Genomic DNA, 24,038 nt, shown 5'->3' with positions numbered 1-24,038 from the left:
TCTTTACTACCATCCTATCCAAGACTCTCTCTCTCTCTTTACCATCCTATCCAAGTTTCTCTCTCTCTTTTACCATCCTATCCAAGCCTCTCTCTCTCTCTCTCTCTTTACCATCCTGTCCAAGCCTCTCTCTCTCTCTCTTTACCATCCTATCCAAGCCTCTCAATATCTCTTTACCATCCTATCCAAGCCTCCCTTTCTCTCTTTACCATCCTGTCCAAGCCTCTCAATCTCTCTTTACCATCCTATCCAAGCCTCTCTCTCTCTTTTACCATCCTATCCAAGCCTCTCTCTCTCTCTTTACCATCCTGTCCAAGCCTCTCTCTCTCTCTTTACCATCCTATCCAAGCCTCTCTCTCTCTCTTTACCATCCTATCCAAGCCTCTCTCTCTCTTTACCATCCTGTCCAAGCCTCTCTCTCTCTCTTTTCCACCCTATCCAAGCCTCTCTCTCTCTTTCCCACCCTATCCAAGCCTCTCTCTCTCTCTTTACCACCCTATCCAAGCCTCTCTCTCTCTCTTTACCATCCTATCCAAGCCTCTCTCTCTCTTTACCATCCTATCCAAGCCTCTCTCTCTCTCTACCTCCCTATCCAAGCCTCTCTCTCTCTTTTCCACCCTATCCAAGCCTCTCTCTCTCTTTCCCACCCTATCCAAGCCTCTCTCTCTCTCTTTACCACCCTATCCAAGCCTCTCTCTCTCTCTTTACCATCCTATCCAAGCCTCTCTCTCTCTTTTACCATCCTATCCAAGCCTCTCTCTCTCTCTACCACCCTATCCAAGCCTCTCTCTCTCTCTTTACCATCCTATCCAAGCCTCTCTCTCTCTCTTTCCCTCTCTATCCAAGCCTCTCTCTCTCTTTACCACCCTATCCAAGCATCTCTCTCTCTTTACCATCCTATCCAAGCCTCTCTCTCTCTCTTTACCATCCTATCCAAGCCTCTATCTCTTTCCCACCCTATCCAAGCCTCTCTCTCTTTTACCATCCTATCCAAGCCTCTCTCTCTCTCTTTCCCTCTCTATCCAAGCCTCTCTCTCTCTCTCTTTACCACCCTATCCAAGCCTCTCTCTCTCTCTCTTTCCCTCTCTATCCAAGCCTCCCTCTCTCTCTTTCCCACCCTATCCAAGCCTCTCTCTCTCTCTCTCTCTCTTTCTCCTTCCCACCATATCCAAGCCTCTCTCTCTCTTTCCCTCTCTATCCAAGCCTCTCTCTCTCTTTTACCATCCTATCCAAGCCTCTCTCTCTCTCTTTACCATCCTATCCAAGCCTCTCTCTCTCTTTACCACCATATCCAAGCCTCTCTCTCTCTCTCTTTACCATCCTATCCAAGCCTCTCTCTCTCTCTTTACCATCCTATCCAAGCCTCTCTCTCTCTCTCTTTACCATCCTATCCAAGCCTCTCTCTCTCTCTTTACCATCCTGTCCAAGCCTCTCTCTCTCTCTCTTTACCATCCTATCCAAGCCTCTCAATATCTCTTTACCATCCTATCCAAGCCTCCCTTTCTCTCTTTACCATCCTATCCAAGCCTCTCTCTCTCTTTACCACCATATCCAAGCCTCTCTCTCTCTCTCTTTACCATCCTATCCAAGCCTCTCTCTCTCTCTTTACCATCCTATCCAAGCCTCTCTCTCTCTCTCTTTACCATCCTATCCAAGCCTCTCTCTCTCTTTTACCATCCTATCCAAGCCTCTCTCTCTCTCTTTACCATCCTATCCAAGCCTCTCTCTCTCTTTTACCATCCTATCCAAGCCTCTCTCTCTCTCTTTACCATCCTATCCAAGCCTCTCTCTCTCTCTCTTTACCATCCTATCCAAGCCTCTCTCTCTCTCTTTCCCACCCTATCCAAGCCTCTCTCTCTCTCTTTCCCACCCTATCCAAGCCTCTCTCTCTCTCTCTCTCTCTCTCTCTCTCTCTCTCTCTCTCTCTCTCTTTTCCACCCTATCCAAGCCTCTCTCTCTCTCTTTCCCACCCTATCCAAGCCTCTCTCTCTCTCTTTCCCTCTCTATCCAAGCCTCTCTCTCTCTCTTTCCCACCCTATCCAAGCCTCTCTCTCTCTTTCCCACCCTATCCAAGCCTCTCTCTCTATCCAAGCCTCTCTCTCTCTTTACCATCCTATCCAAGCCTCTCTCTCTCTCTTTCCCTCTCTATCCAAGCCTCTCTCTCTCTCTTTACCTCCCTATCCAAGCCTCTCTCTCTCTCTTTCCCTCTTTATCCATGCCTCTCTCTCTCTCTTTACCACCCTATCCAAGCCTCTCTCTCTGTCTTTCCCTCTCTATCCAAGCCTCTCTCTCTCTCTTACCCACCCTATCCAAGTCTCTCTCTCTCTCCCTCTTTCCCTCTCTATCCAAGCCTCTCTCTCTCTTTTACCACCCTATCCAAGCCTCTCTCTCTCTCTTTCCCTCTCTATCCAAGCCTCTCTCTCTCTTTACCACCATATCCAAGCCTCTCTCTCTCTTTACCATCCTATCCAAGCCTCTCTCTCTCTTTCCCACCCTATCCAAGCCTCTCTCTCTCTCTTTTACCATCCTATCCAAGCCTCTCTCTCTCTTTCCCACCCTATCCAAGCCTCTCTCTCTCTCTTTCCCACCCTATCCAAGCCTCTCTTTCTCTTTCCCTCTCTATGCAAGCCTCTCTCTCTCTCTTTCCCACCCTATCCCAAGCCTCTCTCTCTCTCTTTCTCTTTCCCACCATATCCAAGCCTCTCTCTCTCTCTTTCTCTCTCTATCCAATCCTCTCTCTCTCTCTTTCCCACCCTATCCAAGCCTCTCTCTCTCTCTTTCCCACCCTATCCAAGTCTCTCTCTCTCTCTCTCTCTCTCTCTTTTCCACCCTATCCAAGCCTCTCTCTCTCTCTTTCCCACCCTATCCAAGCCTCTCTCTCTCTCTTTACCACCCTATCCAAGCCTCTCTCTCTCTATCCAAGCCTCTCTCTCTCTTTACCATCCTATCCAAGCCTCTCTCTCTCTCTTTCCCTCTCTATCCAAGCCTCTCTCTCTCTCTTTACCTCCCTATCCAAGCCTCTCTCTCTCTCTTTCCCTCTCTATCCATGCCCCTCTCTCTCTCTTTACCACCCTATCCAAGCCTCTCTCTCTCTCTCTTTCCCTCTCTATCCAAGCCTCTCTCTCTCTCTTACCTACCCTATCCAAGCCTCTCTCTCTCTCTCTTTCCCAACCTATCCAAGACTCGCTCTCTCTCTTTCCCTCTCTATCCATGCCCCTCTCTCTCTCGACCTCTCTATCCAAGCCTCTCTCTACTTCTCTATCCAATCCTCTCTACTTCTCTATCCAATCCTCTCTCTTTCTACCTTCCAATCCAAGCCTCTCTACCTCTCTATCCAAGCCTCTCTCTACCTCTATCCAAGCCCCTCTCTACCTCTCTTCCAAGCCTCTCTCTTCTTCTCAATACAAGCCTCTCTACTTCTCTTCCTTGCCTCTCTCTGCCCGCCTCCCTATCCAGCCTCTCCCTGCCTACCTTAACACTTCTACCTGTCTCTCCTGCATTGTTTCTCTGCCTGTCTGTCTCAGGCACCTTGGCTGGGCTCTCTCCTTTTCTGAGGCTCTTTCAGCTGGGCTGTCTGATCTCTGATAAACCACTTGGATGGAGTATGACCTCTGGCTAGTGTAATCTATCTCAATTTCTTCAGTGCCATGCTATCAGTAATTACCTTCTCATTCTGTCCCCCTATCCTCTGGAGAGTGACACCCTTTCTACTCTCATCTCTCAACGCATCTCTCTCTCTCTCTCTCTCTCTCTCTCTCTCTCTCTCTCTCTCTCTCTCTCTCTCTCTCTCTCTCTCTCTCTCTCTCTCTCTCTCTCTCTCTCTCTCTCTCTCTCTCTCTCTCTCCAGAATCCCTTCAGATTAGCTGTACGTGTCCTTGGCTCTAGATGCACATTCTAACCTGTTAAACACCTTCTCCTTCTTTCTGTTCTCTCTCCTCAGATCCCTCAGATCAGCTATGCGTCCACGGCCCCAGAGCTCAGTGACAACACGAGGTATGACTTCTTCTCCCGCGTCGTACCTCCGGACTCCTACCAGGCCCAGGCAATGATGGACATCGTCACGGCGATGGGATGGAACTACGTGTCCACGCTCGCCTCCGAGGGGAACTACGGCGAGAGCGGTGTCGAGGCCTTCGTGCAGATCTCCCGGGAAACAGGTTTGTGGAATAGCGAAACATGCTCACACACACAGTACCGAATGGAGGTGCTGAATCTTCATGAACACCGTCCACAGCTCTTGAGCGTTTGGACATCTCTCTTCTGTGCTGGGTCTCTGCGGACCTCTGAACAACAGTCGCTGCCCTAGTAGATGTCAGTCTCAAATATCCATATTTAAAAACGTCAGCGATATTAACTATCAGATAGTGTCTGTCAGCTACGGATTGACAGTCAGTCAGCATAAAAAAAATTAAAAAACGTATTTCATCAGATACACTCTCCGTTGGTTTTAACGGGTCCTTCTGTAGCTCAGTTGGTAGAACATGGCGCTTATAACGCCAGGGTAGTGGGTTCAATCCCCGGGACCACCCATACGTAGAATGTATGCACACATGACTGTAAGTCGCTTTGGATAAAAGCGTCTGCTAAATGGCATATATATATAACTTGTCTCTGTGTGTTTGTTGAGATTGCTCGGGTTTGTCAGCGATCACCAATGTCTATTTTTCTTAGTGTGGGAAAGGAAACATCAAATGACACCTCATTCCCAATATACTGAAATGCACAATGTTTGTTTTGGGGAATATGGCATCGATTCAGACACCATATTCAAACAGTCAAATCAGACATGTGAATTCCCTCCCAAACTCACAGATAGACACCAGTGACCATTTGAGTTGGAGCCCCTGCGGTGCTTATTGCTGTCAGCAGTGCTGCTAGTTTCGACTGTGTGCCTTTACTGTGGGTTTCTGTACTGTGCTGTGCTGAGGGCTATGTGGTGTGACAGTGAAAACAGTCAGCTGTTTAGATGTTTAGCCTTGCTAGGGCTGTGCAGATGTCGACATGGCTGGAGGGGACAGGGGTGGGAGGAGGAGGGAGGAGGGGGGAGGAGGGGGGAGGGAATAGAAGGGGGAAAAAACAACAGTGGAGCCGTCTGTCTGTCTGTCTATTTGATACGATGCTGAGCACAACATTTAACATCTAAAAGAGAATGCCCTGCAGATCCACACACTCAAACTAACATATTTCATTCAGTGGCTCTGGGTAGAAGGCAATTGCACTCCTAAGTGGTTAGAATGAAGTAAATGTCCATTCCCTGCTTCCTGTTCTCGAATGGACAGCTTTTATTCCACTATACTGTGTCCTGTCTTCCAGTTGTGGAGTATTACTAACACCATGATACTCCCACTGCCCGGTCTGTGGCGGTCTCTGGACATGAGGGTGGCCGGAAGATGAACCGTGTGTGTGTGTGTGTGTGTGTGTGTGTGTGTGTGTGTGTGTGTGTGTGTGTGTGTGTGTGTGTGTGTGTGTGTGTGTGTGTGTGTGTGTGTGTGTGTGTGTGTGTGTGTGTGTGTGTGTGTGTGTGTGTGTGTGTGTGTGTGTGTGTGTGTGTGTGTGTGTGTGTGTGTGTAGGTGCCTACAAGTATGTGTGTGACGAGTCTGAGAGGAGAGAGAAGTCGACTGACTGTCCCTCTGAATTGGTTTTAATGAAGAGAAGCTGGGAGGAGGAGAAGAAAGACAGATGAGGCGAGGGGGTAGAGAGGAACAACAGAATGAGGCCACAGCAGGCGACATGGATGTAATCACAAAGTAATGACAGGTGTCATAATAGACCAACTATCCTCTTTCCTCTCTCTCTCTTTCTCTCTCTTTCCCCCCTCTCTCTTCCCCCCCCTCTCTCGCCCCCTCTCTCTTTCCCCCTTTCTTTCTCTCTCTCCCTATCTCTCTCTTTCTCTCTCTTCCCCCTCTCTCTTTCCCCCTTTCTCTCTCTCTCCCTATCTCTCTCTTTCTTTCTCTTTCCTTTCTCTCTTTCCGTCTCTGTCTCCCTCTCTCTCTCTTTCTTTCTCTTTCCCTTTCTCTCTTTCCGTCTCTGTCTCCCTCTCTCTCTCTCTCTTTCTCTCTCGTTCCCTCTCTCTCTCTCTCTATATATATATATATATATAAAAATATATACAGTATATATATATATATATATATATATATATATATATATATATATACATATATATATATATATATATATATATATATATATATATATATATATATATATATATATCTCCCCTCACGCACTCTCTGTCCTCATCCCCTGTGATTGAATAATTGTGATTATTAAGTGATTGAGTTATTATTTAATAGTATTGTTATTACTGTGATGACTGCCGCCTCCTCCTCTTACCCTCCTCCCCGCATGCTGCTCCTGAGCAGCTGTGGTAATTGCTGTTAAATCGAGGAGTTATGATTCCCGAGACGTTATGTGTGTTTGTGTCTGTGAAGCACGTCTCCTCTCCCTCGAGGCATAATAAGGATGTTTTCACCATAACGTGGAAGACGCACCTAACCATTAATAGCATGATGATGGAGGGTGTCTGTAGAGAGAGGGGATGGTGTGTCCATTTTAACTAGCTGATTCTCTCATCTTGTGTGTGTGTGGGGGGGGGGTGAAAACAGGAGGGAGCGAGACGGAGACGGAATGAAAGATTGACTATAGTTTGTAGCAGTATAGTACACCGTTTTCCCATTGACGTGTGTGAAGAAGAAGAGAGAAAGGAGTGAGAGGGAGATAGAGAGAGGGAGGAGACTGATAGATTGAGAGAGACAGAGCGATGGGATAGAGTGAGAGAGAGGGAGGAGAGAGGGAGGAGACTGATAGATTGAGAGAGAGAGTGATGGGGTAGAGTGAGAGAGAGGGAGGAGAGAGGGAGTAGACTGAGAGATTGAGAGAGACAGAGCGATGGGATAGAGTGAGAGAGAGGGAGGAGACTGATAGATTGAGAGAGACAGAGCGATGGGATAGAGTGAGAGAGAGGGAGGAGAGAGGGAGGAGACTGATAGATTGAGAGAGACAGAGCGATGGGATAGAGTGAGAGAGAGGGAGGAGACTGATAGATTGAGAGAGACAGAGCGATGGGATAGAGTGAGAGAGAGGGAGGAGAGAGGGAGGAGAATGAGAGATTGAGAGAGACGGAGAGGAATAGGGATAGAGTGAAAGAGAGGGAGGAGAGAGGGAGGAGAATGAGAGATTGAGAGAGAGGGAGAGGAAGAGGGATAGAGTGAAAGAGAGGGAGAGACAGAGAGATGTGACATCGAGAAGAGACAGAGAGATGTTGAGCGAGAGAGAGAGATGTTGAGCGAGAGAGAGACAGATCCAGATGGAAGGTATTCTCTCTCTTTCGTCCAGACATCCAGATGACAGACTCTCCTCCTCCAGCTGTAGGATAAGAGGTGGATTACGACACAGAGATGGATTCACACACACACACACACACACACACACACACACACACACACACACACACACACACACACACACACACACACACACACACACACACACACACACACACACACACACACACACACACACACACACACACACACACACACACACACACACACACACACACACACACACACACACACACAAAGAGAGAGACAGGGAGACAGAAGAAATAATAGCCAGCCAATTAGTCTAGTAACTAACGCCACATGACAGTCAGATGAGAGGGTCAATAGGCATGCAACAATGAGCACCATGTTTCAGCGTCTGATTAGTGCAAGTAACACCCTCTGTCTCCTCTGCGTTAGTGTGTGTGTGTGTGTGTGTGTGTGTGTGTGTGTGTGTGTGTGTGTGTGTGTGTGTGTGTGTGTGTGTGTGTGTGTGTGTGTGTGTGTGTGTGTGTGTGTGTGTGTGTGTGTGTGTGTGTGTGTGTGTGTGTGTGTGTGTGTGTGTGTGTGTGTGTGTGTGTGAATCCTCCATCTCTGTGTCGTAATCCACCTCTTATCCTACAGCTGGAGGAGGAGAGTCTGTCATCTGGATGTTTGGACGAAAGAGAGAGAATACCTTCCATCTGGATCTGTCTCTCTCTCAATTCAATTCAATTGACTTTATTGACATGGCAAGTTGATTATTACATACATTGTCAAAGTATACATATCGAAAAAAAAGAAAGAAATATATATATATATATTTATATATAAAACATATATGTATTTATATGCAAATAAATGGTGGGACCAACAGCAATAATAATAGTAGTAGTGGACATGGGATTACCATTAACAACAACTACAACAATATTAATGAGAACAACAATACATTAAAGCAATGGTAGTAGACCAGTGTCAACATGACTGAGAAGACACATGATATGGTATGAAAGACAAAACAAAACAAGATGGGAAATATTATCGATAATTACTTTGCACTTTTCACTGGCTGTCCCTCAGGTTGTGGCAGGAGGACACATATTTGGCTGCCAAAACTGCACATTTTGGCTTTACACCCAATAAATATTTGATTATTTGATCTTTTATAGTTTCAAATTCTTTGATTTGAATTATAATTTTGGGAAATAAATATTCTCTTAGGTCTGAGTATTTGTCACAGTGTAATAGGAAATGCAGCTCTGTCTCTACCTCTCCTCTGGAGCAGAGTGAGCACAGCTCAATGAGTCTGTACCTAGTCGATGTTTTCCTCAGTTTTCTATCAGTCACAGTGGTCAGATAGTCTGCCACCATGTACTGTCTGTTTAGAGCCAAATAGCATTGAAGTTTACTTTGATTTTTTGTGGTGTTGTTTCCAATAGGTGATATATTTGTATTTTTGTTTTGTGATGATTTGGTTGGGCCAGATTTTCTGAGTGCAGTCCTGAGGCTCTATGGGGTTGGTTTGGGTTGGTGAACTGAGCCTCAGAACTAGCTGGCCGAGGGGATTCTTCTCTTGTTTCATCTCTTGACATTGTAGAGCTGTGTGATGGAATGTTTTGGGGTCACTTGTTTTCAGATGGTTGTAAAATGTGATGGCTCTTCTATCGAATGAGGAGGGGGTATTGGCCCAATTCTGCTCTCCATGCGTTATTTGGAGTTTTTCTTTGCACTTGCAATACAGTCTTGCAAAACTCTGCATGCAGTATTTCGATTGGATGTTTGTCCCATTTGGTAAATTCATTATTAGAGATTGGACCCCATACTTCGCTGCCATATCGAGCAATTGGTTCTATAACTGATTGAAACATTTTGAGCCCGATTCTAATTGGAATTCCGATTTTGATGTTCCTTTTAATGGCATAGAATGCTCTTCTTGCTTCGTCTCTCAGCTCATTCACAGCCATGTAAAAGCTACCCGTGTTGCTGATATTTAGTCCTAGATATGTGTAGTTTTTGGTGTGTTCTAATAGAACTGTGTCCAAATAGAATTTATATTTGTCATCCTTATTTCCAGACCTTTTTTGGAATATCATTATAGTTGTTTTGTTTAGGTTAACAGTCAGAGCCCAGGTGTGACAGAACCTGTGAAGATGATCTGGGTGCTGCTGTAACCCCTCTTTACTGGGAGACAGCATCACTGGGTCATCTGCGTACAGCAGACACTTGATTTCAGTGTTGTGTAGGGTGATACCAGGTGCTGTCGATTCATCTAATGTTTTTGCCAATTCATTAATGTAGATGTTAAATGGTGTTGGACTTATTGGGCAGCCCTGTTTCACTCCCCGTCCCCGAGAGAAGAAGTCTGTTTGCTTGTTGTCAATTTTAACCGCACATTTGTTTTTAGTGTACATTGATTTAATAAAATCATGTGTTTTCCCTCCAATACCACTTTCTATCAGTTTATAAAAAAGATCTTTGTGCCAAATTGAATCAAATACTTTCTTGAAATCTACAAAACACAAGTAGATTTAGCCTTTGTTTTGGTTTACTTGTTTATCAATTAAAGTGTGGAGGGTGTAAATGTGGTCTATGGTCTGTTTAGAAATCTAATCTGGCTTCTGCTCAGGACGTTGTGTTCGTCAAGGAAATGATGTAGTCTGCTATTTATAATACTGCAGAGAATTTACCCCAAGTTGCTGTTAACGCAAATTACTCTGTAATTATTTGGGTCAAATTTGTCTCCATTTTTATAGATTGGTGTGATCAATCCCTGTTTCCAAATATCGGGGAAAATACCTGCAGTGAGGATAATGTTGAAGAGTTTGAGTATAGCCAATTTGAATTTGTGGTCTGTATATTTGATCATTTAGTTTAAAATACCATCAGCACCACAGGCCTTTTTGGGTTGGAGAGTGCATAGTTTTCCCCAATAATTCTTCTTCTGTAATTGGGATATCCACAGGATTCTGATAGGCTTTGACTGCTGATTCAAGGATTTGTCATTTTTCTTGTATATCTTTTTGTTCTGGGATCTTTGTTATATTGCTGTAGAGGTTTGCAAAGGTGATTTCTCCACATATCCCCATTTTGGATAGCCAATTCCTCATGATGAGGTTTGTTTAATTTATTCCAATTCTCCCAGAAGTGGTTTGATTCTATGGATTCCTCAATTCCATCCAGCTGATTTCTAATGTGCTGTTCCTTTTTTCTTCTTAGGGTGTGGTTGTATTGCTTCAGTGTTTCCCCATATTGAAGGCCTATATTTTTGTTGTCTGGTTCTCTGTGTTTTTGATTAGATATATTTCTCCATGACTTTCGTAGATTTTTGCAATCATCATCAAACCATTTTTCATTATCTGTTATTTCTGGTTTGCTCTTATGCTTCTTTAAATTAGCCAAGGAGGCTAATTTGTCAAATATAAAGTTTATGTTCCAAACAGCCAAATTTACACCTTCATTGCTGTGGGAGAATGTTAAGGCTAAAAAGTTGTCCAGGAGAGATTGTATTTTTGGCTACTAATTGCTTTTTGGTAGATGTCTGTACTGTTTGCACTCCATCTATAGGCCTGTTTTGTACCATGTCATTTATTGGGCCGTGATGCTTCATGGTTGGGTTCCGCTCTTCTCAGATACACTGTGATTTTACTGTGGTCTGAGAGCGGTGTTAGTGGGCTGACTGTGAAGGCTCTGAGAGACTCTGGGTTTAGGTCGCTGAGGAAGTCGTCTACAGTGCTGCTGCCAAGGGATGAGCTGTAGGTGTACCTACCAAAAGAGTCCCCTCTCAGCCTACCATTGACTATGTACAGACCCAGTGTTCCACAGAGCTTCATGAGCTGTACTCCGTTTTTGTTTTTCACTTTGTCATAGTTGTTTCTGGGGGGTATGTAGGGAGGGAAAGGATGTTGCTTCCTGGTAGGTGTTCTTCTGCTGTTCTAGCATTCAGGTCTCCACAGACCAGTACGTTGCCTTGGGCCTGAAAGTGACTAATTTCCCCCTCTAGAATGGAGAAACTCTCGTCATTGAAGTAGGGTGACTCTGAGGGGGGAATATATGTGGCACAGAGGAAGACGGTTTTATCTGTCAAGACAGCCTCCTTGTTGATTTTTAACCAGATAAAGAATTCTCCTGTTTTGATCAATTCGATTGAATTAATTAGTTCAGATTTATACCATATTAGCATTCCCCCTGAGTCTCTTCCCTGTTTGATACCTTTTAATTTAGTGGATGGTATGATTATCTCTCTATAACCTACTATAACCTATAACCTAACCTACAGCCAGTGGAAACATCACCTCTGCACCATGTTTCCTGTAGTACTACAATATCAACATCATCAATTTCTTTCAGGAAGTCTGGGTTTCTGCTCTTTAGTCCAAAATCTCTCCCCCCTTTCAGTCTCCTCCCTCTCTCGACCCTCTCTCCCACTCTCTCTTTCTCCTCTCTGCTCCCCTGCCTCCCCTCTGGTAACAACCTCTCATAAACAACTATCCAATTGACCTTTGTTTCATTTGTTCATTAACCTTTGATTACCTGGAATGAATTCCATTCACATTTAGCAAACAAACCAGGGCTCCTAAACGAGATGCGTTCAAAAAAGATAATAACCGCAAATGATGAGCAAACAAGGGATGAACGTAGGTTCACTGAGCCTGAACCGTTCCCTGAACAGCTCACCATGATGGGGAGGCTGGGACAGCTGTAGACTGACAGTTAGAATGACCAGCATCAGTGGATGGTGTCTGTCTGTCTGTCTGTCTGTCTGTCTGTCTGTCTGTCTGTCTGTCTGTCTGTCTGTCTGTCTGTCTGTCTGTCTGTCTGTCTGTCTGTCTGTCTGTCTGTCTGTCTGTCTGTCTGTCTGTCTGTCTGTCTGTCTGTCTGTCTGTCTGTCTGTGTGTGCGCGCCTGCCCGTGTGCGTGTTTAGTGTGTGTGTTTCTGTGTGTGTGTGTGTGTGTGTGTGTGTGTGTGTGTGTGTGTGTGTGTGTGTGTGTGTGTGTGTGTGTGTGTGTGTGTGTGTGTGTGTGTGTGTGTGTGCGCGCCTGCCCGTGTGCATGTTTAGTGTGTGTGTTTCTCTGTGTGTGGGTGTGTGTGTGTGTGTGTGTTTGTTGACGTTAAAACATTCGCCTCCCCATTGCCTCTTCCTCTTGAGTAGCAGTGGATGCCTCAAGGCTAGACGAGGCCAGTACACCACAGTGCTGACTATAGACTGACGGTCTAGAACGACCCACTGATGTTGGTGGATGTTGTCATTAGAGCAGACTTGATTTAAACCCGTTGTCTCTTAGCCTCTCCCTCATGCGTAGTAGAGGTCACCTCGACGCAAGATCAGTCCATGACACTGAATCCATACATGTGTAATGTCAGGGGTGGGGTACTGCATGGCCTATGATATGATTGGTTGGATGTTGACATTAGGACAGACACAATCCTATTCCTCTTGTGTGGTGGTGGGTGCCTAGGGGTTAGATCAGGCCGGTGCAGTACACAACGGTGCCGACAACCGTACTATTTGTGGTGTCAGGAGAGAGGAGAGATATGGCTAGTGACATGACCATCAAGGGCCATAAGGCTTCGCTTCAATTCATCGGCAGGAGGAGTTTCACAGAAGATCACATGCCCTCGTGGAATAGCCTAGAGCGACAACCTCTCCTCACCCCTCCTGCACCCCATTTCCCCTTCTCTTCCTCTTCAACTCTCCAATAGTTAGTATCAGAACATGCTAATAACACAGACAGACAGACAGACAGACAGACAGACAGACAGACAGACAGACAGACAGACAGACAGACAGACAGACAGACAGACAGACAGACAGACAGACAGACAGACAGACAGACAGACAGACAGACAGACAGACAGACAGACAGACAGACAGACAGACAGACAGACAGACAGACAGACAGACAGACAGACAGACAGACAGACAGACAGACAGACAGACAGACAGACTTAGGGATGTGCCTGGAGAAGGCCTGGGCTTCCAAACCCCCAGACTGTGGAGCAGTAGCTCCAGTGACATTCAGACAGATCCAGGCAGTGGCTCTGACTATGGCCTGTCATGACAGGCCTCAGGCGGGCTGCTAGGGAGCGGAGGGGCCTGACCATGAGTCACCATGGTGGATGAAAAGGCACAGTGACAACACACTCCAGCCACCTTTCTCTCTAATGGTCATGAAGAAAGGCTTCATCTTCTGTTTCCGGACCCCTGGTCAGATCTGGCAGAGAGAGGCAGTACCTGACTGGGCCAGCAATAATGAACACGGCTCGGAATCCATTACCTTCTCCTGGTGCAATGACAGTTTATCTCAGCCTCTGTCCCCCAGGCAATACCAACCCAGCTCAGTACCTGCCACTAGGGCAACAGCCTAACACAACGCAGCACCACCTTCTGCCAGCCTGGACAAACCCGTAGAGCTTTGAACCTTAACCAACCATTATAACCAGGAGAGGGACTCTCTGGCCTGCTGTTTTTGCTGCTGGGGTGAAGAAGAGAGGATAAGCCAGGGAGCCTGTGTGTCTGCCGTGGTACCTACCCATCGTGTCTGTGTTCCACAGGTCTCTGAGCCTGTGTGTCTGCCGTGGTACCTACCCATCGTGTCTGTGTTCCACAGGTCTCTGAGCCTGTGTGTCTGCCGTGGTACCTACCCATCGTGTCTGTGTTCCACAGGTCTCTGAGCCTGTGTGTCTGCCGTGGTACCTACCCACCGTGTCTGTGTTCCACAGGTCTATGAGCCTGTGTGTCTGCCGTGGTACCTACCCATCGTGTCTGTGTTCCACAGGTCTCTGAGCCTGTGTGTCTGCCGTGGTACCTACCCATCGTGTCTGTGTTCCACAGGTCTCTGAGCCTGTGTGTCTGCCGTGGTACCTACCCATCGTGTCTGTGTTCCACAGGTCTCTGAGCCTGTGTGTCTGCCGTGGTACCTACCCATCGTGTCTGTGTTCCACAGGTCTCTGAGCCTGTGTGTCTGCCGTGGTACCTACCCATCGTGTCTGTATTCCACAGGTCTATGAGCCTGTGTGTCTGCCGTGGTACCTACCCATCGTGTCTGTGTTCCACAGGTCTCTGAGCCTGTGTGTCTGCCGTGGTACCTACCCATCGTGTCTGTGTTCCACAGGTCTCTGAGCCTGTGTGTCTGCCGTGGTACCTACCCACCGTGTCTGTGTTCCACAGGTCTCTGAGCCTGTGTGTCTGCCGTGGTACCTACCCATCGTGTCTGTGTTCCACAGGTCTCTGAGCCAGTGTGTCTGCCGTGGTACCTACCCATCGTGTCTGTGTTCCACAGCTCTCTGAGCCTGTGTGTCTGCCGTGGTACCTACCCATCGTGTCTGTGTTCCACAGGTCTCTGAGCCTGTGTGTCTGCTGTGGTACCTACCCATCGTGTCTGTGTTCCACAGGTCTCTGAGCCTGTGTGTCTGCCTTGGTACCTACCCACCGTGTCTGTGTTCCACAGGTCTCTGAGCCTGTGTGTCTGCCGTGGTACCTACCCATCGTGTCTGTATTCCACAGGTCTCTGAGCCTGTGTGTCTGCCGTGGTACCTACCCATCGTGTCTGTGTTCCACAGGTCTCTGAGCCTGTGTGTCTGCCGTGGTACCTACCCATCGTGTCTGTGTTCCACAGGTCTCTGAGCCTGTGTGTGTGTGTGTGTGTGTTGTGCCTGTGTGTGTGTGTGTCTGTGTTCCACAGGTGTGTGTGTGTGTGTGTGTGTTGTGTGTGTGTGTGTGTGTGTGTGTGTGTGTGTGTGTGTGTGTGTGTGGTACCTACCCATGTGTGTGTGTGTGTGTGTGTGTGTGTGTGTGTGTGTGTGCGTGTGAGTTTGTGTGTGTGTGTGAGCCTCGAGGGATTAGGGAGACTACATCTCCACAATGTAACGGACTGCGAGCTTTAGTGGCCAGCCCTGAACAGATACCAGTACCAGTACACAATGACAGTTCTATAGCAGTTCTATAGCAGCTCAACTGGCACGGGAGGGGAAATCAAAGCACCACAGACGGACGGACGAAGACAAGACAAAACATCTCTTTGGGAATCATTCATTAAAGGGTTATCGCAACGAGCTATTTAATTAGCTTTGTAGGATTGAATGTTTTAGTCTCCAGACTTGTATTTCCATTGCTGTCTGAAATCCTCGCTGGCCCTCAACTACAGTGGAGGTCTGACTCATTTTACAGACCATAATATTGTTTGAGTCAGCCTAAAGCTCTGCTTCTCAGGTGACAAGATTCAGTACGTCTCTGCCTTCATCAGTGTATTCATCATGCCACACCACAGCATTCTGTGATGTGCCGTATAAGACTCAGTGTGGATTGATGATGGAGGGGGTAGAGAGCTTATATATGGAGGAAAAGGTGGAGAAGAAAGAGAAGGATGACACTGACAACGTAGTGGTAGGCCGATCCTTCACTGCCAGTCACATGTCCCCCCGCCTTAGTCTCCCAGATCCTTGTCCTTAATTATGGGCTTCTGAGGATCAAGGGGAGATGATGCAATTCATCACCGTCTGAGAGAGAGAGAGAGGGAGAGAGATGGGAACAACATCAAAGAAGCATTTGTAACCAATTAACACAGCAGAGTTCTGTTTATTTCAAGGTGAAAGCCTTCATTTCTGTTGTCGCCAGGCATCTCTGGTCTGACTTTGTTGTTGTGGAGTTCATTGTACTGTTCACTAGACGGTAGTTATCTTATCAAATGACCCCTTTTCTCCTTGAGTATTACTAAAGTCAACAATATGAGCTCCACGAAGGCAGTTTTACCGCACTGTTACAGTGGTTGGAGGTATGTGGTGATTCGGTATGTCTAAATATGTGCTGATACTGGGTCACTGCTTTCCTGACTGTCTACACACTAAAAAAAGTGTTCCTCAATGTTTTTTTGGGGGGGAAGGGTGATGCTTTTATGTGGAACAATAATCACTCAAATAACTCTTCAATGGTTCTTTCCAGTTCAGAGAAGGGTTCTTCGCTCTTTTAGTGATAATTCAAATGTAGGGGAGGCGGCTCATTAGAATATTTTGGGGCGTCGGTTACGCACAGCTCTTTTTTGTGCAACCGTGAGTCTGAGTCATTCCAGTTCATCTAATGTGTTTTGCTAAGCTGTTTAAGTGTGTACATGACTATGGCCAGTAAGTGTGTTGAGGCTGCACATGTGGTTTTGACTCAATTAAGAATGGTTGTTTAATTATGTCAGTGGTTCTCAATTATCTTCTCAGGGACTGCCAGCTGTTCCAGAGGGTTCCCAATAGATTTACCTCTTAAATAGAAAAAGGTTTACCAGAATATGTTCTTCAAAAGGATTTACGAAGAACCTTTCAGAATGAGGAAGGCTCTTTTTAGAACCATTCTCTATAAAGGTTCTACAAATAACCAGGTGAAAGGGTTCTATATAGCCCCCAAAAGGGTTGTAACCATCGCAGAACCCTTTATTGGTGCTACTACAACCTTTTTTTTTAATGTCTATTAGAACAATTGGACAGGGTTCTTTAAATGCAAGTTCCATTTAGAACCTCATGAGCATGGTTCTTTATTGAACCTTCAACAAAGGTTCCGCTATGGTTACAAAAGCCAAATAACCCTTATCTTAACCATTATTGTTTAGTGTGGCGTCATTCCTTTCTGTCTAGAGACAGACACCGAGAGGGTCGACCACAGACAGACAGCACAGTCTCTGCACCCATCGATACTCTTGTATTGTGTCTGTGTGTTTCTCTGTGTGTATGTAAACCAAACAGTGTGAAACGTGTCCCTTTTTTTCACCTCACCTGGTCACCATCCCCGCCTGGAGTCCCAAACTCCTCAAGCGACGGGACGAAATAACAGAGACAGTTCACCTCTATATACCCCACAGGCAATTTACACAGCATCACTGCAGAACTGCGTTATTGTGCGTGTGTGTGTGTGTTTGTGTGTGTGTGCGTGCGTGCAGGAGAGCGCTAGAGAAGAGTGTGTGAATCTGCCTGCACGACCCAAAAGCACTTTACCGGCTGCATATAGTTCTGCTTCAGTGACTTCAGTTTTACTCTCCGGCTGTAGAACCATCTTCAGAGAAGCGGTCAAATATCACGGTTAAAATACATTGAAAAAACCAAAGGTGGTGCTATTGTTTTTCTTTTCTTTTTTAAAGCTGAATGACTGCTGCAGATGTCAATATGTCGGTGTGCTTACCGAATGCCACCCCATTCACCACGTTTCAGAGATCTCTGTCTTTGCAGCTTAGAATCTAATAGCAGATGTATCTTTGTACACTATTGGTTCTTAGCTGTACTATCCTGACGCAATCATGCTCTGAATCTATCTAGCATAAATGACTACATTTGTAGTCTGTTAGGTTTTTAGTTTTGGCGTGTAGTGAAACGTGGGTGGACGGCTTGGGATCACTATAATTAGATATTCAGTAAACAAACCGATTGATTCAAATATAGTGGCTCAACCTCGACATGTTTATGTTCAGAACAGACTTGAAGACACGTGTGTGGTGAATAACCCCATGCCAAAAAGGTCAACGTTCATTTAAGCAGTGTTCGTGTTTTCGTTAGGCTCTAATTGGGTAAATTGATTGAAGCGGGCTTCACATAGACAACAACAAATCATTAGGAAAAACTGAATCTGAAATGTTATCAACATACCATACCATCTGAAGCACTTGTTGGATATGAGGATCAGAACTCTACTTTAGACATCTACTCGTCTTTCTTGGATGGACACAGCATATATGGTCACATGAGTACAACCTGTCCTAACAGTATCCAGGACCATTTCTAGAACCTTTCATATTCTCGTATACTAGGCATCAATATAGTGTTTCACTAGACATGCACAGACACAATCTGTCTGGCCAGTGATTGTTCCTTGCTTGTCTAACTCAGACCAGACCAGTTGCTCACAGACGCGAATGTGTTTGAACCTCCACCTGGAAGGTTGGCGAGTCGATCCCAGATATCCGTGCTAGACAAGGAAGTGTTCTCCTCAGACACGTACATGTGCACGCACACACTCACACTAATGGATGGTGTTGCAGCGGGGCCTGATTAGCCGGGTCTGAATAGGCCCGAATTGCATTTCTGTCGGCATGGCAAATGTATAGTGTCTCTGACTCCTACCCCGGGACAAGGGAGAGTCATTTAACGCTGCGTATCTCTGTCTACCTTCCTCCCACTCTGTCTACCCTCCTCCCTATTCCTCCATCTCCCACTCTCCCTCGCTCCCATTTCTTCTCTCTCTCTCTCCCTCCCTCTCCATCTCTTTCTCTCACCCCATCCATCTCTCTCTCTTTTTAATTCACCTTTATTTAACCAGATAAGCTAGTTGAGAACAAGTTCTCATTTGCAACTGTGACCTGGCCAAGATAAAGCAAAGCAGTTCGACTCATACAACAACACAGAGTTACACATGGAATAAACAAACATACAGTCAATAATACAGTAGAAAGATCTATATACAGCATGTGCAGGATAGAGATAAGGCAATAAAAGGCCATGGTGGCAAAGTAATTACAATATAGCAATTAAACACTGGAATGGTAGGATGTGCAGAAGATGAATGTGCAAGTTGAGATACTGGGGTGCAAAGGAGCAGGATAAATAAATACAGTATGGGGATGAGGTAGATTGGATGGGCTATTTACAGATGTGCTATGTACAGGTGCAGTGATCTGTGAGCTGCTCTGACAGCTGGTGCTTAAAGCTAGTGAGGGAGGTCAGAGTCTCCAGCTTCAGAGATTTTGCCAGTTCGTTCCAGTCATTGGCAGCAGAGAACTGGAAGGAGAGGCGGCCAAAGGTGATGCTAAGAGATACCTGCTGGGCCTATGGGTGGGTGCCTATGGTGACCAGCTGAGATGCTACCAAACAGAGACTTGTAGATGAAGCCAGATACGGGCGTTCCAGTGCTTTCTAACAGATGGCACTGTGGACTATCCAATTTGTTGAGTAGAGTGTTGGAGGCTATTTTAAAAATGACATCGCCGAAGTCGAAGATCAGTAGGACGCTCTCTCTCTCTATACCCCTTTTCTCTCTCCCTCTCTATACCCCTCTCCTTTCCTCTCTCTCTCTATACCCCTCTCCTTTCCTCGTTCTCTCTATACCCCTTTCCTCTCTTTCTCTATACCCCTCTCCTTTCCTCTTTCTATACCCCTCCCCTTTTCTCTCTCTTTCTATACCCCTATCCCCTCTCTCTCAGTGCTTCTATACCCTTCTCATTTCCTCTCTCTCAGTTCTCTCTAAACCCCTTTCCTCTCTCTCTATACCCCTCTCATTTCCTCTCTCTTTCTATACCCCTATCCTTTCCTCTCTCTTTCTATACCCCTATCCCCTCTCTCTCTATACCCCTATCCTTTCCCCTCTCTCTCTATACCCCTCTCCTTTTCTCTCTCTATACCCCTCTCCTTTAATTTTTTTCTCTCTCTCTATACCCCGGGCTTCCAGTGCTTCTAACACCCCTTTCCTCTCTCTGTGCATTTAGTGAGAGCTAAGACACCTGCTGTTCAACATCGACACGCTGGAGAATGTAGAAGTAGCCTGTCAGATGTCTGTTAACTACAGCAGATACAGATATTCCTCCCTTTCTTACTAACAGATAGGCCTCCCAGTGCTGCTAACAGATAGGCCCCCCTGTGCTGCTAACAGATAGGCCTCCCACTGCTGCTCTGCTCCCACTAACTGAACAAACTGGCCTCCCACTTTTGATGCTAACAGATAGGGCTTATCCCAGTGCTTCTAACAGATAGGCCTCCCCATGCTGCTAATATATAGGCATCCCAGTGCCGCTAACCGATATGCCTCCCAGTGCTGCTAACAGATAGGCCTCGCAGTGATGCTACCAGATAGGCCTCCCAGTGATGCTAACAGATAGGCCTCCCTGTACTGCTAACAGAACGGCCTCCCAGTGATGCTAACAGATAGGCCTCCCTGTACTGCTAACAGAACGGCCTCCCAGTGATGCTAACAGATAGGCCTCCCAGTGATGCTAACAGATAGGGCTTCCAGTGCTTCTAACAGATAGGTGCTGCTAACACATAGGGCTTCCAGTGCTTCTAACAGATAGGCCTCCCCATGCTGCTAATATATAGGCATCCCAGTGCCGCTAACCGATATGCCTCCCAGTGCTGCTAACAGATAGGCCTCCCAGTGATGCTAACAGATAGGCCTCCCTGTACTGCTAACAGAACGGCCTCCCAGTGATGCTAACAGATAGGCCTCCCAGTGCTGTTAACTAATAGGCCTCCCACTGCTGCTCTGCTCCCACTAACTGAACAAACTGACACTCTTACTTTTCACTTTTACAAAGAGTTAATATCTACCAGAGAGCATTAATATCTACAAGAGAGAAATTAGTGAGAATGAGTCAGAGATTGCGTCAGCGAGAGAGAGAGAGAGAGAGAGAGAGAGAGAGAGAGAGAGAGAGAGAGAGAGAGAGAGAGAGAGAGAGAGAGAGAGAGAGAGAGAGAGAGAGAGAGAGGGCACACACACATGCATGCACAACAACACACATGTACACACACACACACACACAGACAGACAGACAGACAGACAGACAGACAGACAGACAGACAGACAGACAGACAGACAGACAGACAGACAGACAGACAGACAGACAGACAGACAGACAGACAGACAGACAGACAGACAGACAGACAGACAGACAGACAGACAGACAGACAGACAGACAGACAGACAGACACTTATTAGTCCCCCAGAAGCAGCTAGACTTTTACAGGAATTCCTCTCTGATCTCAGGAGGGCTGTAGCAGGCTGTGTGTGTGAATGTGTGTGAGTGTTTGTGAGTCAGTGGATTTGTGTGTGCATTCGTGCATGCTTCAGGGCTGTAGTAGGAGGTGGAACCCATCTGAAGTCATCTATCTGCACCATGCTCAGTTAGGCTGGCTCCTTTCACACGGACCACAGTACACAAATCAACCATGGAGAGCTCTGACACAGCTCGTAGACTATTTAAGGTATCTTACTGAGAGGTGTGCAGTCATTCTGCTGGGTTATATACTAGAATAAGTGAATAGGTTTCATGTGTTTTTGACATTTCTTTGTCATTGAAGGATTTTGTTATTGTTGCTGTGTGTGGACGTTGCAAAGTTCACTACCTTTTAATGGGTATTACATATTTTAAATCTTATTTTTATCATTTTTATTACACTCTGATGCCTGTCTCATCATCTATCAAAACGATAGTATACTTTGTTTCCTTAAACAGCATATCCCCAATATATTGTAAAGGGAACTATTTGCAGTTGAAAATGACTTTCTTTAGCAGTGAGGACTTGAATTTGAATTTTCTAACTTTCAAGTTTACATCCAAATTTCCAGGGGTCCCTGCTGAGTTTAGAATGTGACCCAATTATGTAATTGTGTCAGGAATGGACAAATGGCAGCAGGTAATGAATGGGCCTTTTCTAAAGCACCCAGTCTTACCTAACAGCCTTGACATCCTAACAGCCTAACAGCCAGATGGAGGGAGAGATGAGGAGGACCCTTGTGAAAGATTATAACAATGTTGCATTTCTCCTTCTCACAAACACAAATTAAGTTCAGTGCCTGACAAGTCATTTATTCTCCCCACCACCAAATTGTATAAAAGCAGGAATTTATTAAAAGATTCCATCATCCCCTAGCCTCCCATATTTTCACTTCATAAAACGTGTATTATGCGGTAGAAGGATGTACGCAGGGTTTGGGCATGGGGTGCCTCTATTTTCTCAACCTCCCCCACCCATTTTACATGCCTCTGTTTCTAGGGTACCTGGGGAAGATGGCGTGTTGGTAGGTAGGGAGAGTCTGTCGGTCCTTTCATTCGTCTGTCTGGGTGGGGTGATGGTGGGGGGGGGTTTGGATCAGTCCTTCGCTCTGAGTGACGAAGAGGATTAAAATGGTTCCACACCTCCGTAGCTAAAAGGAGTGAGAGAGGCAGAGACGTGAGAATTGCCTGAGAGTCTGGCAAGTCTAGTCTGTCCCCTGTCCCCAGCCACCTTTCATGGAAATCGACGGAGGGGGGGGGGGGTGGATAGCACACTATGTTGCTGTGAATAGAGAGAGAAATGTGTAAACAGGTTGCTCAATGCGTCACTGCTTTAGTCACGTCTCACTGGTGTCTGTTACTCTCTCTGGTTTTGACACCAAATGTTATTAACGCATGTAACTTTCACAAAACATCTGGTTCTTAGTCTATCATTACACTCTTAGAAAAGAGGGTTCCAAAAGAGTTCTTTGGCTTTCCCCATAGGATAACCTTTTTGGGCTCCAGGAAGAACTATTTTGGGTTCCAGGTAGAACTATTTTGGGTTCCAGGAAGAACTATTTTGGGTTCCAGGTAGAACCCTCTGCACTGTTAACCCTTTGACACATACCAACACACACGGCTGTGATCATTCTACAGTGGTGATTTTATTTGCCCCCATAGTCTTGTTGGATATCATCAGTGCTTATTCCTGCTGGAACAGGAACCAGCACCTCTCAGTATTGGACTGTTTCCAGGATCATGATCAGGTTCCTCTCCTGGCATGAACAATTATTTTGTAAAAATTCTAATAAAATCATTCCAAATGAATTCAAATTGCTTCTGTAATTCTCCTGTCCCTTAAAAAAAGGCAATTTGAAAACGTGCCTGATAGGCCTATTCTAAGAATTGATTTGAGTTTGGCCGGCCCGGGTTTATCGTTTCCGCAACGCTGTAGCCTATAGACCAGGGGTGGGCAAACCTTTGGCTCGAGAGCCACAACAGGTTTTTGAAATTCAAGAGGGCTGCATTTTTAGGGGGACCAATTGTTTGTTAAAATTCATTTGCGTGGGCCTCCCGAGAGGCGCAGCGGTCTAAGGCAGTGGTGTCACTACACATCCGGGTTTGATCCCAGGCTGTGTCACAGCTGGCCGTGACTGGGAGACCCATGAGGCGGCGCACAATTGGCCATGCATCATCCGGGTTAGGTGAGGGTTTGGCAGGCCGAGATTTTCTTGTCCCATCGTGCTCCAGTGCCTGTGGTGGGCCGGGCGCATGACACGCTGAAACAGTCGCCAGGTGCATGGTGTTTCCTCCGACGCATTGGTGCGGATGGCTTCCAGTTTGAGCGGGCATTGTGTCAAGAAGCAGTGAGGCTTGGCTGGGTTAAGTTTCAGGGGATGCACGGCCCTCGTCCTTCGCCTCTCCTGAGTCCGTACGGGAGTTAAAGCGATGGGACAAGACTGTAACTACCAATTTGATACCACGAAATCGAGGAGAAAAAAGGGAGAAAAAAAAGAGAAAAAATGTTTTATGTCTCATGGGCTGGATAGAAGTGCCCGGCAGGCCGAATACTTTACCCCCCCTTTGCTATAGACCAATGCATGGCCATTGCTGTAATGAGAGAGAAGCACACCTGTATCTCTCACAGAACTAGAATGATATTCACTTTCAATGATCTCTCCCTCTCTCTGCTCTGATAGACATGAGCCTGCAACTTTCTTCTCTCCAGCTTTGCACTTTATCATTTATTTCCTTGGCCCCGGGACAGGTGCTGGAGGTGCCACATTACCCTGATAAATTGAAATACACTTGCCAAAGTTATAGGATAACTGCTGTCTGTGAGATAAATAATTGAAATCATTTAGAATACTACTCTGGGGTTAGGACTATAATTTAGCCACAGATTATCAAACGTTAATATTTTTTTTAAATAGCCTAGCTGTGGATTGTGTGTAGCCTTATCACAAGGCATACAGTCGGGAACGCACAGCAAATCTGAATGTGAACAGCATACCA

General features: G+C 46.1%; 1 protein-coding gene across 3 annotated transcripts in view; it reads left to right on the top strand.

Annotated features, from left to right (window-relative positions):
* Nucleotides 1-24,038, top strand: part of LOC123994629 (metabotropic glutamate receptor 8-like) — a 1,038,970-nt gene that overhangs the window by 135,285 nt on the left and 879,647 nt on the right. For all 3 annotated transcript variants that reach the window (XM_046297463.1, XM_046297464.1, XM_046297465.1), the window contains exon 3: nucleotides 3,941-4,157. In XM_046297463.1, coding sequence (XP_046153419.1) covers nucleotides 3,941-4,157 — 217 coding nt within the window. The remainder of the gene's footprint in view (nucleotides 1-3,940; nucleotides 4,158-24,038) is intronic.

Source organism: Oncorhynchus gorbuscha, linkage group LG14 (assembly GCF_021184085.1).
Source record: "Oncorhynchus gorbuscha isolate QuinsamMale2020 ecotype Even-year linkage group LG14, OgorEven_v1.0, whole genome shotgun sequence".
In the NCBI taxonomy this organism is placed as follows: Eukaryota; Metazoa; Chordata; class Actinopteri; order Salmoniformes; family Salmonidae; genus Oncorhynchus; species Oncorhynchus gorbuscha.
Note: the sequence above shows the minus strand (reverse complement) of the source record. Positions and strands in the feature narration are given on the sequence as shown.